The sequence below is a fragment of the Rhipicephalus sanguineus genome, chromosome 1, assembly GCF_013339695.2.
Source record: "Rhipicephalus sanguineus isolate Rsan-2018 chromosome 1, BIME_Rsan_1.4, whole genome shotgun sequence".
NCBI lineage: Eukaryota > Metazoa > Arthropoda > Arachnida > Ixodida > Ixodidae > Rhipicephalus > Rhipicephalus sanguineus.
Window position 1 is genome coordinate 144987125 of NC_051176.1, and position 18357 is coordinate 145005481.

The following is an 18357-nucleotide window of genomic DNA, read 5'->3' on the forward strand; positions in this document are numbered from 1 at the left end:
AGAGGGAGAGGGGACGCGCATGCGCTCATCGCGGCGTTGCACAGGAGAGGGGCACACCATCACCCGCTAAAGGGGGCCATGAGGCGATGCGAAGCAGCGTTTCGGTATGTCGAGCCCGCGTTTCAGAGAGGGAGTGGGGAGGGAGAGGAGAGAGGGGGAAACGGTAGAGGGGAAAGGGGGAGTGGGGAGGAGGTGTGTGGAGAGGGTTTGCGCATGCGCAGTAAGGGTGGTCACGCCGCACAGCGTTTGAGCTCCTGCATAAGACGCTTCGCATCTAAAAATGCCATTAACGTAGAGAAACCATGCACAGGGTGAATATATATATATATATATATATATATATATATATATATATATATATATATATATATATATATATATATATATATATATATATATATATATATATATATATGCTTTCCGCTAAAGCACTTTGCCTAAAAAAGTAGCCTGGTAACGACGAGGGTTCCTTGGTTGGAAAATAATTTGAAAGGAAGCCACAACGTTAATTCGAACCTAATTAGAACATTACTTAGAAATGGAAGCCAACTTTTACGACTTTTCAAGTGGCACATTAAACAAGGAGACTCTTTCCGTATCTGAAAAAACTGAGACTTGTCTGTTAGCATTTAGGTAAGTTTTTGCCGTGTTTGAATAGAAGGGCAGGTATCCTTAACGAACATTTTCCTCGTAGATTCTAAGGAAATTTTTTTCAGTGTATGTAAACTGCGGGTGTCACGGGGATGGTATAAAGGTAAGACGTAGAGAGAACGTTCTGGCAATTGTTCCTTCAATATGCCTGAATGCAAGAGAACGTTTGTTGGTCCATGGTACCGTACTCTGATGATGGCAGCCTGTGAAGTATTTGCTAGCATAACTGAGTCCCGAAATACCTAGCAGAGTTTAATCGAGAAGGCGTCGACATGACTTTAAGCCAAGACAGAATAAAGGCACTGTAGCATAATGACACATTTCCCTTCTTTTTTTTTTTTGTTCTGCATTTGCGAAGCCGCCACGAACGGAACATCCTTTCCTATATATTGCGAAGACGCCGCATAGTTGCGAGGTCTCGAGGAAGCTGGCACAGTGAACTACTGTAGCAATGTACTCCTTTAATTGACTGACGGGGATGCGGTCAGGAAAACAGCGTGACGGGTGCCACAGCGCATACTATACGGCCTTGATCGAGCTGTTGCGCTAGAGTAGCTCGCACCTTGGGCAGTGACCGTGCTGTGCGAACTCGCGACCTGGAAAGTTTGGGGCGCTCCGCAGGCGCAGAGTATTTTGCGCGCGTTTTGCGCCGGCCGCTTAGCGTGCGTCGTCGATCGAGGTACAACGCGGAACACGAACCGCTCGAGGAAGATTCGGCGTGTGCGGAGAGATCTCTGGCGGCGACCGGTTTCGAAACGGAGCCAGCGAAGTGCGAGCCGAATGTGGGCTACATGATTTTCCGAGAGAGTACTAAACAAAGAAAAAAAGAGGAAAAGAGTTAAAAACTACAATACACAAAGAAAACGAGAGAAACCCAGAGGAACCTTATGTTCGCAACAAATGTCTGACAACGCGCCATGATATCTTCACTGGACACGGTGCTTATGTGTCCAGGAAAAGTGGAAATGTTCTGTCCTTAGTTGAACGTCCTGTCAGCGTTGCACGAACAGGAAAGAAGTAAATCTCGACAACGTGGATCCACTGGCTTATTCCTGCTAACCTGAACGTACGTTTCTGCCTGGGAAAAGGGAAATAGAGCAAGTGTTACAGCGCGGCGTAGAAAATCGGTGTTTTGTGGAATAAGTGGCATTGATTACATCATCGCATGATTGGACGAAATTGAGTCTTGTACATTCCGTAAATTTTCCTGAATTTTCCTAAATTTTCCTGCACGCATCGTGCAGTTCTGCGGCATATAATAGTAAATCCAATACGTTTCACTTGTGCAGTCCCGCAGATAAGTATAATAGCAACTAACAAAAAATTTCCTCTTTCGAGTACGCCTAATTCTTTGTCGCATGTGAATACGGGCCCGTGTCTTCGCAAGCATTCTTCAAGTGGCTGCCACAACGTGGAGATTAGTATCAAGCAGCGCTTTTTTTTTGCCTGCCCTTCACAAACTTGTGTGCCAGCAGACATAGAGTTTAGAGAGGTTACCAATACCACAAATGAAGTTGCGCAATCCCATTGTTCTCTGGGTGTGGCCTGCACGATAGCCTTTGTATATTGGTTTAGTGATAATGTCTTTTTTTCTCATTTGGAGGAAAATAAAGGTATGCTACAACTTCACAAAAAATATTGAAAACGATGCTTTCAGTTTCGTTTTCCATAGACAACAGCAGATATCTCAAAACTGCACGCGGCTATCTTTGTGAGGTACGTCTACAGCCTTCGGTTGTGAAGCTGGTTTCCCAGAATGCAAGTGCGACTCAATGCAACCTTAATCATAGCAATCGGGCCATTGCGCAGTGATGGATGCATCGGGCAAGCTACCCGAGGGCCTTCTCGAAGGACGCATGGCATCTATCGGCTCCTACGATGAGTGTCTCGACCTGGTGGCGGAGTACAAGACGCAGGAGCTGTACCGCGGCAAGTACTGCACTGTCTTCCTCTCGTCGGGTCACAATGTCCAGGAGATGTTCAACAACGAGACCGACGCCTCCGCTCACCTGTCAACGCTGCTCAGGCACCCCAAGGTAAGCGTGGTCATTGTGGAACTGTGCAAGCAGTGTTGAAACATGCGTGCTGTCGTTCAGGTGTCATCAAGAGCCGCGTTCACAAAGAGCTAGGGCTGTTCGTTTGAGCAGGATCCAGTCATTTCTGATGTCTGTCACATTGTTGGTCGAGGCTGCCGTATAAAGAAAAGCAACACTTACGAAGGAATTTCTTTGCTGAATTCGGTCCCCGTTGTGTACGCGGACCATTCCTCAATAAAAACAGAAGTTACCAGGTGTCTGAGATGCGTTCTATTTGAGCCAACAGTGACGAAAAACAAAAAAAAAACGAGAGGTAGTGAAGGCGACGGCCATATACATATCAATCTTACAAACGAAATGCTTCGGGAATTCGGCCGCTATTCCCATCTCTTTTATACCAAGGAATGGTTCTTGAGGCCGGACATTTACTGGTCGTTAACGGTTCTTGAAGACCAATATAGGCTAGTCGGGATCGTGGGAGCCATACGAGAGCGATGCACCAGCCTACAAAGCATCTAATGAAGCACGCTAGAGTTTTTTGTGAGAGCATATGTCATCAAATCATGATGTGGGTCTTATACTTTATAACTTAGGCAGCCTGCCAAGTGCTAGCAGCATTTACAAACAAAAAAGGTTTCGGAATTCGGCCCACGTTACTTTGGATTTAGTGTCGACTTCACAAAACTTTTTGCATATGTGAGGGCAGCGTTTCACTAACTGGCTGCATTAATTTTCCAATTCTCACTGTCCGCATTGGCTGGCGCCTCTGTTTACGAGTCGCTCTATTGCATACGAACAGCTTTGGGAATAATGATCATCAATAGGCTGCCCCCTCCCTCTTCCCACAATCAATACAGGCTGAGAGCCCATAATAATGGGGTAGGGATACGTAGGGGAGGGGTATAGGGGTGGTGCTCATAATTATTCTCGAAGTATTTCGCATGCTAGGGCGATGTTTGTTCACAAGGCAGACGATGTGCGAGTGAAATTTTTGTATTGTGTAGCAAACTGGACATATAGTCTAGTTAACCTCCCTAGCTTTCCTATATTCCTTCTCTCTCTCTCTATTGATGGGGCCTATGGAAGCGTACTGATGACCATTCACTACGAAATGTATATATATATATATATATATATATATATATATATATATATATATATATATATATATATATATATATATATATATATATATATATATATATATATATATATATATATATATATATATATATGATTGACTTCGCACCACATTCTCATGCCTGTGTAAGTAAGAGAAGGCTATAACCGTTGCCTTGCGAAAGTGCGTCAGGCAGGTATTGAAACGGCATTATTTAGCGGAGGCTATGGCTCATGCAGATGGAGAACTTCCTGTCCTTTTTCTACAAGTCTTCAATAAGACAGAGGCGTAGCAAGGCACTCTGAAGGAAGCAAAAAACAAATTATATGTTTTTGCGATGATACGTTGGCTGCAGCGGACGAATCTCAGACACTTCCCTCCTTTTGTGACCAGCGTTTCAAATTTGGCTACGAAGACCAGAAAGAGGCACAGCGGACTCAAACTCTCGTTTGCTTTACGAATGAGAACACAGCCAATGCATTAGCGCATTCATCGCAGCTGCATATATTCTCGGAGATGCATTGCGTGTGCATGCTAAGTTCGTGCCTTCGCTTTCTCTAGATTCCATAATCTTATTCCTTTTGAGGATGCCCTCACGATTATAGTTTGCGTGTCGCTAAACAAATGCTGAATAGTTTTCCATATAAAACGTGGCACATTCGTGTGGCCCCTCGCTTGTATTTGTTCTAACTGGTTTGATTCTATTTAGCTTCTGGCTTGGCTGACACAGAACACACGTTGCAAGAAACATGTTAGCATTGACTGTTGGGGGACCTATTTTTACTTGCTGCTCCGTTTATTTACCCACAGAGGATGACTCGGATTGTGTACCGCGTCTCTCCCCAAAGCCGCAAGTTTCGACTGGGTGTCTGCGTGCCGTCTGTTTGCACTCTCGACGACGTGCAAAATGTCGTCGCACACAGTAAGTGGCACTAAGGCAGTGAGCAGTGGTGCTGTTTTGCAACTATATGTGCCATGACGGATTCTGCGCTGTTCTCTGTCCCTTTAACACCAAAGCCTGTCCTTTTAAAAACGCCATACGTTCTGTGACATGGTGCAGCTATAGTGCTTCAGGTGAGGCTGAAAGAACACGCTAATAGCGAAACGCACACACTTCACCAATCTTTGACTTTATAATAGGCCATTTTAAAAAAGAGTGAGTTACCCCGAATGCCATTCACAAAACGCGGTGCTCACAAATAGCCGCATGCTTGAACATTATGACTCGCTATGTATTTAGCTACACTGTGTACACTAGTAATGGTTACAGTCATTACCGTCGGTTCCTTAACCTGACATTCGTGCTTTATTATGTATTCCAATATACTTGCTTCGAGAGCTTGCTCTCATTGATTAAGTTATAGCGCGTGTCGATGTCCAGAAGCTTCGGATTCTATGCAAGGCCTAATTGGAGAGTATATGCAAGGACATCTTAATGTCCTCGCATATTACAGATAGATCAGGCGTGAATAAAGGGTAGTAATGTGCAGGATGCACACGAATGCGAAAATCAGTGCTTTCAATGTGGGTAATGTTGATGAGCTAAGTTCGTCCCTTATACCTATAAAATAATCCTACAAAGAAACTAGTAACATTCTATGCTCAAAACTGGTGCTAAAGAGATCAGAATTCAATGGTAACGCACTTCGTTGCTTCAGACATCTGTAAGACAATTTCTGCCGCTTTTTCCTTTCTTTTTATCCCGCAGCCTCCTCGAAGTCGATCGGTGCGAAGACGCAAGTTAGCCGCTGTGTAGTCAAAGAAGACGTATCTATAAGCGGGCTGCAGGTCTTCCTCATGTAAGTTGCTCAAACCACTACAAGTGCCCAACTTAGGTGTAAAATTCCAGCACTTATCAAGCACACATTGTTTGTGTTCAAGAAAGGACAACGTATAAAACCTATGCTATATATAAATGTATAACATTGCATTTACTAGCAGTCTAATGTAATCATAACTCATTGTCTTTATGGACAAGGCATGCATATGTATACGCTGACAGCAATGATACCTTCTCTCTCCTTATATTTAATTACTCTATAAAATGGCGTTTGTGTGGCCAAGAATGTTTGTTCAGTGACTGTTTGACAGCTGGTATTTCTTACAGAATTGCTCTGTGCGTGCTGGTTAGCATTATACTCGTGGCCACCGTCCTCGACATGCGAGTGGAGGACAATGCGCAGAAAGCTCTTCCTGGCGCAGGTAATGGCAATATTTATATTTGAAAATTCAATATACGGGTATGCACATAGGCAGGCGTGCGAAATAGTTCCAACAACATATTTTCTAGCAGATTGTAGCGTCACACTACATCCCTTAATTGGGCTTCCATAGTGTTTATGTGTTTGAAGAAGTTCATTTGCTTTCAATGACGCCATGACATTTTTCTTCTTTTTTTTAGTGCTTCATTTACTTGCAAGGCTCAACTTGAGTACTTTTTGGGCTCGAGATATTCAGGCTTCACTTAGTGTTGATCATTATTCTTTAAACTTTGGATGACGGCCTTTGTTTGCACCCGTGTGTGGATGCGTATTTGTAGGCACATTTAGTGACACTCCTGACATGAGAGTTTACGTGTGTACATCACTCTTATCGACATCATAGAGACGCCTGATTTTCACTCTTTTGGGAATAAGGGTACTGTATTAGCAGTGAATTGTCAGGTTGATTTGCTGAGTGCCGCAGTCATACTTCCGTGATGTCACCGCGCACTAAAATGCCTCTAAAACAGCCATAGCAATATTTTGGCTGACACTACGGATGGCCAATGACGTAAGCAGAAATTTGGCTTGCTCTTGGAATCTATATGATATGATAAAATATGATATAAAATGGTAAATCACCCTAGTAGATGCAGGCCCAAGTTAATAGCACCAACGAGTCATCCGATTATGCTTAACACGCCCGAAGATCAATACAAGCGACCAAGTAACAAAGGATATTTTAACAGAAATATAACTGAAGGTTTCTTCAACTGTCACAGTCTCACTTCTTCAAGCATACGCTGGTTTATAATGATCAGACTTTCACTGTGGAATCGTTCGAAGCAGCCTCATCGTAAAATCCGCGTTTTTTTAACACGAAAGTGTTTTATGCCGGGGTCCACCACGGCTCCACTGACGTATTTCCGTCACGGATATGACGTTGTAAAATATAAAGACTAACAGTGGGCAAAGAAAGAAGCCAGAAGAAAAAGTTCCGTCACCGGGAATCGAACTTACGACCCCTCGCTCCGCAGCGCGAAACGATTCGGCCACGCGCGGCACGTTCTTCACAATGCTAACGGCGAACTATTAGAGCCTTTAGCAAGTTACGGAAATACGGTACGCAAATACGGTAAGGCCGTACAGTAGCGCTCCTCCTTTCCCGCTGGTTGTGCTTTGGCTGCTCAACGACCGGGAAAGATGGAGCGGTACCGTACTGCCTTACCCTCTTTGCATACCGTACTTCCGTGACTTGCTAAAAGACTCTATTTATATACACCATTTGCCGGTGGCGGTACTCAGAGATCGGTGTTACAGCGTGTTTTTGTTATCAGTGGCGAGATGGCGCGAATGGCTCGAAGAGCACGCTTCAAAACTCGCCGCCGCTGCGACGAGCGCCCGCGCCCGCCTTTACAGGGCGTGGTCGCTAGTGCGTGCGCTTATCTCGTGATCGCGGTTGTTTGCACGTCTTGCGTTGAGAGCACGAAGGTCACTTGGCTCACTGCAGCGGCCGCTTTTGCGAAAGGAGCGCGGTGCTCACGCAGAAATGAGTTACAAATGTGACAGTTCGCTCTCATCCTGTGTGTGTTCGTACCGTGCGTCCTTTCTGCTTGAGCAGCGCATTGCAAGTTTCGAGCTGCTTGCCGTTCTTCGCGTGACATTACAATATGTTGCTGTAGCATTCATTCCTTTGCCCTTGGGGCGAAAGAGTGCACAACAAACGCTCAACTACGTCTGTGAAGACACGTTTCACTTTCGTGTTATACCGATTCCTGTGACAGCCATATTTTTTTAATAGAGCTAGACTCTCGGTTTTCTTATTACGCTGTTGTAACTACCGCTGCACAGGTTGCCTGACCAACTGCCTGCTATCGTTCTCCTTCGCTCGAAACCTGCGCCGGCTCACGGACCCCGTGGAGCCACCGGAGCTGGGTGCAGCGCAGGGCGTGCAGGCCATCAGCATGGCTTGGCTCATATGCGGACACACCTACTTCCTCACTGAGAACACGCACATGTTCAGTAAGCGAACAATTTGTTTCCACTGCTTGCGCAAACCTCATGTTTTGTCCTTCTGTGTTGTGTTGTATGGCTCGTCTTTGGGAAACATATGGCAGGACCATCACCGTCCCATTTTCTTAACTGGCATAACCGGTGCGTTATACACCCATGTATTCGTGCATTTGTGAACATTGTTATTTGAATTCACTAATATTTTCTGGTTTTGGCCGGTTTCCTTCAATAATGCGAACGTCGCGGGATCGAATCCCGGCCGCAGCGGCCACATTTTCGATGGAGGCGAAAATACCTGAGGCCCGCGTGCTTAGATTTAGGTGCACATTAGAGAACCTTACGTTGTCGAAATTTCCGGAGCCCTCCACTACGGCCTCTCTCATAATGATATCGTGGTTTTGGGACGTTAAACCCCAATAATTATTAGACTCTTATTTAACAATACGTCAGCTATCACCATTGCCTGGCATGTATGCGGTTCTCTGAACAGGTCTAGCATAAGAGGTCTTTCTTCCGTTTTTTTCTTTTTGAATGTGGGCCCCAGTTTTTGACGAGCACGGCGAATTGGTGGTTTCTGTTTTGCTCAGGTGGATTGCTGAGGGCCTATGACAACATCTCGAGCGACATCCTCTTCTCGCCTTTTGTGAACTACACTCTGGCTGCCAACACCTTCTTCCTTGTCACGTGCGTAACACAAAATGTCCCTTCTAGTCAATGTTAGTGGAGAGCACATCACCAACGATAATTTTTTTGTGGTTGCCATGCAACGTGCGACGATATTCAACGCTGCCTCTTGAATGAATGCCTTTTTTTTTTCTACAAATAAGCTCATAAGCCTTGCTTTAAGTCGACGCGCCTATTCATGTCCGCTAAATGAGTGTACGGTGGAGCATTCAATTGTGATTTCGTGTTAAATAATTTGCTACCAAGAAAGTGCAGCTGTGTCAACAGTGGATGCGACAAAACACACATGCGTAGCATGCACGGGATGATTTTTAAATTCTGTTTTTAAGACTGAACAGCATTTTAAAGTTTCCCTTGTAGTGAATAGCATTTCAATAAGCAAGCATCACTTCATTGTCAGGAATAGCGGGCACTCTGTGCAATAAACAATATTTCATGAATTACTTTTTATTATTAGCATTTTACTTTGAGATTGACTAATCCAGGCCATTCAGCGCCGCAGGAACATGTAAAATATGTCGCCAGCTTCTAGGAATACGTTTATCATTAAAATTGTGGCACGAGATTTGCTCTTACACGTATGTTAATCCCAAAAATCTTTTAATTAGGCGTTCCGTTCAAAAAACGATGTAGAATGCTGAAATCTATTTGAGGGCGCCTTTTCGTTTACGGCTTCCACAGGCTTCCTGGTAAATGGGCATGTCTCAAGCACTACAGTGGTTGAATCTTGGAACATTAACATGAATCGTGAAGTAAATAATAAAGCTAATTAGTAAAACACTGTTAGTCAGCTCATTGTACACTTTGACCACACCCTGTCCTCTAAGTATCTGCTGCCTATCAAGAATATGCCCAAAGGTGAGTGTGTGCCGTGTGTTGGGCTTTTAGCTGATTTGGCGCACCAGGCAAAGGCATGTTACAACGTCGCTCTCTACTCTGGCAACAGCATTTTTGTACAAATAATAATAATAATAATAATAATAATAATAATAATAATAATAATAATAATAATAATAATAATAATAATAATAATAATAATAATAATAACGTCACTCCGAGAGGCGTTGTTGCCAGTACTTGTAATTAAATTCTTTGGTATCAATTGAATTTGCCGTGAAAATTCGTCACAGCAAGAGAGTGAATAAAAATGCAAGATATTATGAAGTTTCATCCAGTGGAATCTAACGTTGTATGTGGCCCGCTTGGGAAGCAGTGCTGAAGCAGGATGAGCGGCGACACACCTTTGTCGAAGTGCTGTCCTAGAAAGGCATCCCCCTGCTAAACCTATAGGACGAAACATTTCTGGGGTCACCCATTCACGATAGAAAGCATCTTATTGGCGGATGGGACCAATCTCTGACAAGCACTTGCCGTAAAAATAAAAAAAAATAATGTCAAAATACTGTGAATACAGTACCTGTGTTCATGTGAGCTGTTGAAAAATACGATACTATGTCAGTACGGACCAAGAACTAACCAAGCAACAATGACGTTGACTACCTTGAACCTTGGTCACGGCCCTAGCAGCGCCATATTTACGTTATCTACAGAATCTGGCGCTCAGTAGATGGAAACATTAAAAAGATAATTGAATTTGTAACGTGTAAAAATGCTTTCTACGCAGTATGTGTTGGCCAGACAGGAGATATGTCAGCTTGGGCAGATGCCGTCTCATAAGGCCGCCTGAAGATTAAAACTGGCAGAAACAGAAAAACCGACGGTGTATCCTGATATAAATGGCTGGCGAGAGCACGAATATTTCGCCAGATGCCAGATAAACGGTCGTAGCGCAGGTTTTTTGGCTTGATTGCTGGTAGCGCAGGTTTGGATTTATTTGACATATCTTGCTGTAGAAATGGTTCATCTGTTCGCGGTATGTGGTCTATCCCGATGCCCTTGACCTAGTATTTTTCACCGCACGCTTTCGGCCATCACTCAATGCAATGATTGGCTCACACTATAGTGTCGACCTCGTCCATTGGAAGGTGACGCCAATCGCTGTACTTGGGCTATTGTTGAAAGAACTGACGCTTTAGAATGGCTAAGCAGCAAAAATGTTGGAGAGAGATAAAGAATATTTATTCGTGTTGTCGGTCCGTTTATGCACTTCTTTACTCACGTACATTTTGATTCGTACATACATTTGTGTGAGAGAGAAATAATAAAAAAAATAAAATGCAGATATTTCTTCCGGAGTGTGCATAATTAACACTTTCAAAGTAGTATCTCTGAACTTACAAAATAGTTTTATCGATGGCATGAAATCAGAAACCCCACCCGTGTACGTGTGAGAGCAAAACTGTTGTGCCGTTTTCTTACAGCACCAATTCCAAAAAATATTTCGCCACTGCACTTCTCCTTTCTGTTCCTCTTGTTATTTTTTCTTACCAGCCTCCCCGTTACGCTGTCATTGACTTTTGTCGTAATAAACTGATTAGATACAGCACCAAATCCAACAAATATTTCACCACTGCACTTCTCCTTTCTGTTCCTCTTGTTATTTTTTTCTGACAGGCCTCCCCGTTACGCTGTCATTGACTTTTGTCTTGATAAGCTCATTAGATACAGCACCAATTAAAAAAAAAACATTTCGCCACTGCACTTCTCCTTTCTATTCCTCTCGTTATTTTTTGTGACCAGCCTCCCCGTTACGTTGTCATTGACTTTTGTCGTGACAAACTGATTAGTCCCGGCGTGCAAGGTGGCAGCGAATGGCAAAACGTTTCTCAAACGTTGCGTTATTTCTGCCCAGCTTTATGACAGAGGGACCGTAGTAACGGGAAGTGATGCTGCGTTTTTTTGTTGTTTTTCGTTTTGTGGTCTATTTTCATTCAGTTTCCTGGAACATCTTAAAAAATATACTCGTCAAACTTCTTGTTTGTTTCCGCACTCCCAATCCATTTTCATGTTTCTAAATGCTTCTGCGCTGCCCGTGTAGCTTGCCGCCTTGTACAAAGCAGTAGAGGCCTAGACAACGCTTTGCCTTCCTGGCTCCTGCTGTCAAAGAAAAATTAAGTTTACTTGATCTTATCCATTTGCAGCGGCCTATTCCTGGCCTACAAATGCGAGCTGTACTCTTACAAGTCGGTCTTCAGCATTCTCCTGCAGAAGTACTTCCGGTGAGTGAGTGCAACTCTTGTGGTGCTTCTTTTTACCGGCAGTGGGACGCTATTCTGTGCCAGTCTCTGACACGGTTTTTTTTTTTTCTCCTAAGCTTAAACTGGATTCGTTAATCTCTTCCCGGGATAGTTCATTCGATATGATCAGTAACTTACTTTCTCACTTCTACACACACTGCAAGACTAAAAACGTTGTCGTGCTACCTGACAGCCGATTCTGAAAGGAAATGAAACTACCGCGGAAACGCACCCACGAGTTTCTAAAGCAGACATGCAGCGCCGCCTAAGAAGGAGCAAGGGTAACACGAACACCGGCGCGCCGCTTCCGAGACTATCGGTGGGACTCGATCCGGAAGACGTGTTCAGGCTGCCTACTCAACATTTCGGGAGGAGGAAATGAAGATCACGAAGGGAAATTGACATGTCATTTGTCTGCAGCTCCGTAGTATAACAAATGAAAAGGAATTAACGTATGGCGAAATATATAAATTTTGCGAATTTGCATGGTGAGAAATTGTGAATAAGGTCGAACATAAATTGTGCTTGCTATCTTTTAGATAAGCGAAGAAGTATGAAGAATGCGTAAGAAAGTGTACCCGCATTACCTTGAAAAAAAAAAAAATTCAGGAGACATACCTTTTTAATGCAAAGCCCATGAGGTAAATGACGGACTTTCGTAGGCAGAGGTTGCTTCTTAGCTTGACTGTGTTCCTCAAGGTGTTGATGACTTTGCAGCCCTCTGCTTTATAGTTTGTCCTCGATCGATGTGATATCAACCTGCACTTGGAACAAGCCTACCTCAAAGTTTTTGTGGAACTTTCCCGAGTGTGGCTCCAGCTTAGTGGGGTGCGGAAAAAAGAGAACAGCAGGAAAATGGTTATCATGTGACGTACTTGGGAGAAGGAGTGCTTGCTAATGCCTCGTGCGTTGGGCACAGCATGACGCCGCCGTTCCTGGCCGTCCTGAGCGTCCTCCTGCTATTACCGCTAACCAGCGACGGGCCCTTCTGGCAGGATTATGCCGGCGCTGAGATCGAACGTTGCTCGGCGGTGTGGTGGACCAATCTTTTCTACATAAGCAATTTCTGGAATGCAGAAAACATGGTGAGTGCCAACTTCATTGTCAGTGAGCGAGCTATACGCATAAGGGGTCGGAAACAGTGCACAGCGCTGCATGAGCCCCTCTGGAGGTTCTCAAATGTCCCTTGCCAATTAACATTGACAATCCACCAGCTAAAAAAAAATGGTGGATAAAATGTTACGCTCGACGTCTCGGCTGATCACCTTTCGCCAGCGCTGATACAAAGCGCCGCTACACGCACACATTTTTTTACACTGTGTTGTGAATGCATCATTGCTTGTTTTTTACAAGTTCATGTTTTCATTAGTTGCTAGTTTGTCACTGAAACATGGTTTTTCGAAGATATAAAAATTGGCGATACGAAGAAGCCTATATTCTTCATCGAAGCTCATAGTTATGTAAACGTCCTTAACCTGGAAACACCGGCGAGTTGGCTTTATCGAATGTGCTTCAAGATTCAGCATGAAAAATACGCTGTGGCGTCTCTAGCAGCAGCAGTAGTAGTAAAAACGTAATAGTTGCTGACAAGGTGACGCAACGACCTTATGGTCTATAAAAGCATATAGTTATCCCATTATCACGCTACACCAGGTTCACATCAGGTGGTGCAGTACAGAGCCACCTTAGCCTTGTGTTTTTTCGCGTCCACGTTCAGTTTGCAGAGCGTTATTGAACCGAACAGATAAAAACATTGATTATAAAGCAAGTGTGCCTGTGATGCCCGGCGTCTGACCATGTGCTTTGGCATCCGGCACGACTTCCCCAGACGAGAAAAGAGCCTACCTACAGGCACAGCAAAAGCGTATATAAAGCGTATATGTTACGTTGAAATGCCTTGATATCGCGTTCGTGGTAAGCAAAACAATAGAACCGAAGCAAAAATAGCGACAACAACAAATTATTCAGTTTGTTTACGTCTATTTGCTCTAGTCCCATTTTTCATGCATTTTTTATGTTTTAACCCTAATTATGCGTTTCTCGATGAATGAACTCTTCATCTCTACTACTATGCTCTTAAATGATTGAAATCTTTACAGAAACACCTGGTGCAAGCAAAGGCACGGAACTTTATGCAGAGCCGAAATAATACATAAGAAGTCTGTAGAAGTTATAATAACTCAATAGATTTCTCATACAAAGACTTTTTCGCGAACCGTTTTCTGGCGGTAGTTCTAGCATGTACGGTACCACATGATTTTTCGAAGAGGGTGTGATAATGATGTAACATTTTATTAGCCGCTCTAAATTGGCCTTATTGTGCTTCGCGATGACTGCGTCGCTGGTTTGAGCGTATTATAACGGCGTATTTCGCGAGACCTTCTCATATAGCTGAAAACAAGAGTCTGGTGACAAAGTAAACTGTTGTAAGTAAAGCTAAATGCGTTGGTACTGAAAGAATTGACGAAAACTATCATTGATATGCAGTTCAGCAAAGTTGCGCTAAGCTTTTGGAGCTAGAAGGCGTTGAACGACCAGCTTTATAAAAACACCCCTTACACAAACACAGGGTTCGTTTTCGAATATTCCCCCGCGCTTGTATGCGCCAAATGATGCGCTTAGAGAAGCAGTTTGGTTACATGCACACTGCGTGAATAATCATGCGATAATTCGGCAGTGCTACGATAAAACTTATATGTGACTGCGCACTCACGTCGCAGATGATTTTTACCAAACTTTGATACCTAGAACTAGAATTTTCAGCTTCTATTCGCTTTTTACCATGGCGGTCGTTTCCGATTAATTTCATCACTTTTTACTGCACTCCAAAAACCTTTGCGTTGTCTCTGACTATTGCGTGATTGTATTCAATAAGCCCAATGAACATTGACAATTTATAGACGAGCTGAATGTTGCCTCACCTAAGTATCATTGCCCCATCTTTTTGTATCTTCGATGCGCACACATTGTCACACCAGTTTACTTCTACTCTACACTGTGACCATTGTCAGCACTCCGCGTGCAGCGCTTGCCTATTTTGACCCACGGTGCGCTGAGATGCGCAGTATGCAAGCAGTGTCTTGATGGTGTACTTGGGTGCACGCTGGCGCCAGTCTCACAGTTGAAAGGACCAAAAAACGATAATTTAAAGGATAGCGGCATGATACTGGGCCAAGGTTAAATTTTTCTTGAGTTTATGACAACGTTTCCCGTTTATAAGGTAAACCTGTGCGTTACGCTTACACAGAGAGAGAGAATGAAAAAAGGAAGGCCGGGAGGTTAACCAGATATTAGCATCTGGTTTGCTACCCAGCACTGGGGGAGGGGAAATAGGGGCAAGAAAGAGGGTCTAGGGAGAGAGAGGGGAAAAAAGAGGAGGAAAAAAAACGCACGTACGCACACAAGATAAAAAACAACACACACAGGGACGAAGTTCTTCTTACAATCGTTCAAAAAGGCCGGTCGATCGCAAGAAGCGCAGTAGCGCTTGCATGGCCTTCTTCTGTGACGTTGCGTCTTGTCGATGGCATAGAATTCTTTCCTCCGACAAAGGTCGGTCGTCCAACTTGTTCAGCGCGTTGCAAAGAGATAGTCGCTGTGCACTGTACAGTGGGCAGTCGCAAAAAATATGTCAAATTGTTTCTGCGTTTCCACAGTGGTCACAGGCTGCGGTGTCGGCCATCCCAATGCGGAAAGCATAGGCGTTGGTAAACGCAACACCCAACCACAGCCTACACAAAAGGGTCGCGTCTGCTCGGCGAAGCCTTGATGGGACTTGAAGACTTAATGTAGGGTCAAATGAGTGCAGTAGATCATGTTTGAAGTGTGGCTCATTCCATTGTGACATCGTGCGTTGGCGAGCATGCAAACGAAGCCTTCGGGATGTACCAGCTGTCATAAATAAAGCAAAAGGAATTACAGAAGCGAGCTTCTCCTCACATGCTCTCTTGATGTGAAAAAGCCAGCTTTACAAGTGCGTCTTTGACAAACATTTGAAACCATGTCGGGATTCACATGCAGATGCTGTCAACAGACTTCAAAATAACCAGGGTGGCGCCAGGGGAGGATTGGGAGGCGCACGGGGGGCCGGCATCCTCCCCCCCTCCCCTCTCCCGAAGGAACTCACTTGTCGTGGGTGCCTCCCCAGCAAAGAAATCCTGGCGCCGCCCCTGCAAATAACACATTCAATTTTTACCCAGCGCATTGGCTCAGTATCCATGGCGTTTCACTACAGAGAACATGGGTTCTGGTTTGGATTACAAATGCAGCTACCACATAACGGCAAATATGAATACACACAAAGGCTTGCGTATCTGTGTGCGCACATCAAATGTGGTCGAACTGAATCTGGAGTCTCTACTGGCCTAATCCGAAGGCCGTACTCTCATAGCCAATGCATATTTCCGTACGTAAAACTCTTCGATTGCAAGTACCTAAGCGAACTGTTCAGTATCACACTTCTATACTTTTGGGAAAGGGAAAAGGGAGGGGGAAGAGTATTTAAAGCAAACCGACTTTATTTGGACAAATTTTTGTAAGTAAGCTCGTCATTGAGGGAGAGAACGGGAAAATGTGAATGATATTAGTAAATCTGCGGCAGTAGACGAATAAGCAATCTTGTGTGCCGTGTTACAAGACGTTCTCATGAACGTCGCAGAGCCAAAGGTTACAAAGGTAGGCTATGAGCGTGAAATGACGGCGAGAAATGGAGATCATATTGTCTGCTTATGATTAATCGCTACGACTTTGAATCGCCACGAGTTTGATGCCCTTTTAGACTACTAAAGAAAAGTGCCTAATGTTAATTTTAGCCATCAAACAGCTATACAGAGCCTTATTTAGTGGGGATTTCGAGTGCTTTTAGTTCGACTCAACTTCAAATAATTTTTTTTTTCTGCCTCATCCGCAGTGTTGACGCAGGCGTTACCGGAAGCTGTTGCTGTCTCCGGAGGAACTTTTTTTTCAAAATTGTTACAGCGCAGTTAAGATTTTTAAAAAAAGTAGGGTGAGGGGGGAGGAGGTGAAGGGAAAGATGTTCGTACAGTATCCCACCCCCCTCCCCTCTTTTTTTTTACCCTTTAGGCTATTTCTTCGTATTCTTTACCGGGCTGTAACAAGTTTAAAAATGTGATATCAATTCGCCCAACCTTCAACGCAGTTGACTCTACTTCTACGAAACGTGTCAGGATGGCGCAACAATAGCTACTACAGCTCACTAGCCTCAGCGCACTTTTGGGTTTATCACTAATTTCAAGGTAAACGACACCTGCGCACGTGGGGAGACAGTAGCCGAGGTCTCTAAAGAAGTTTCAATTACCTAGGCACCTCTCCTGTGTTTTCGTGAGAAAAACCAAGATCATGAATGTTCTCAATAATATTTCTTTTTGTCTTCATCCTCCTCGGGAATGCGACCGCCACGGCATCAAATGGAAATTGCGTGTTCGTACACTTGAAACGAAGGGTGGCTGGATCATCATCATCGGTCTTCAGGATGCATAGAATCTACTTGCAAAACCATACTAAACAAGATGATGTTGCGAAGAACAAAAAGCTGAAAACACTTTCTCGTTTTGCGTACATTATCGCTGATATCCGAAGCACAACATAAACATAAATGATGAACAGGACAGTGTCCACCCGTCAAATGCACTCAAAAAAGAAAAAAATACCCTACTTCTAAAAAGTGCGTTGATAAGGTCACTATGGCTTGGACAGTCGAGTGTGATGTGTTAAGAGCGTTAAAGAAGACGGACATTTCAGTAATCGTAGTAATATGTCAGTAAGATTGTTAGGACTTTGGCATTTCTGTGAAAACTTGTACGTATATAATGCTCGTATCTTTGTATACATTACCGTCATCGTGACTCATAAAAGTTCGGATTGCTTTTTTTTTTTTGGGGGGGGGGAGGGGGGAACACTCGTTGAAATACCTGTATCTTGTACCAAAGAAAAACATCCCCGCATCTATTACTTTCTTCATGTCCTCGAAAATGTTTTTTTTTCTATTTCAGTGCCTGTTCGTCACATGGTACCCAGCCACAGTTATACAGTACACCATCGTAGGGCTCATCTTTCTTGTTGTCATCAAAAGGTGACGTCAGCGTTGTTCATATTCATTAACTAGTTTCAATATCCTGCATTCCTTTGGGCATACCACACATTGTATGAGTTAGCATAATCGAGGCTCGAACTGATATTACGTTGGAATTTTGAAACGACAGAGTGAGCCCTATAGTCTTGATGTTTGTTTTCTTGTCGACTACTTATTGATCCCGCGGTAAGAATGCGCAAATCATGCTTTCAATGCCAAGGAGGCACCATACATTGTTATTTGATCTCGTGATTTTTGACGCGAAGCATGGATAAATTATAAGCCTATATTTTTTGCTTTAGATAACCTAAAGGCCTCTAAGTTCACATACAGCACTGATTATTCTAAGCTTTATCATATAAAGCCCGTCACCGAAAAATACAACTGAATTTATGAATTTATGAAGGCCACGGGGTTGTTATAA

The 18357-nt window shown here is 43.8% G+C and overlaps 1 protein-coding gene across 1 annotated transcript in view; it reads left to right on the forward strand.

Annotated features, from left to right (window-relative positions):
- LOC119399572 (O-acyltransferase like protein) overlaps positions 1-18357 on the forward strand; it is a 40662-nt gene that overhangs the window by 15078 nt on the left and 7227 nt on the right. Inside the window, exons 2-10 of the mRNA XM_049416945.1 lie at positions 2461-2687; positions 4618-4729; positions 5516-5606; positions 5915-6009; positions 7860-8030; positions 8609-8705; positions 11747-11824; positions 12762-12927; positions 17854-17933. Coding sequence (XP_049272902.1) covers positions 2461-2687; positions 4618-4729; positions 5516-5606; positions 5915-6009; positions 7860-8030; positions 8609-8705; positions 11747-11824; positions 12762-12927; positions 17854-17933 — 1117 coding nt within the window. The remainder of the gene's footprint in view (positions 1-2460; positions 2688-4617; positions 4730-5515; positions 5607-5914; positions 6010-7859; positions 8031-8608; positions 8706-11746; positions 11825-12761; positions 12928-17853; positions 17934-18357) is intronic.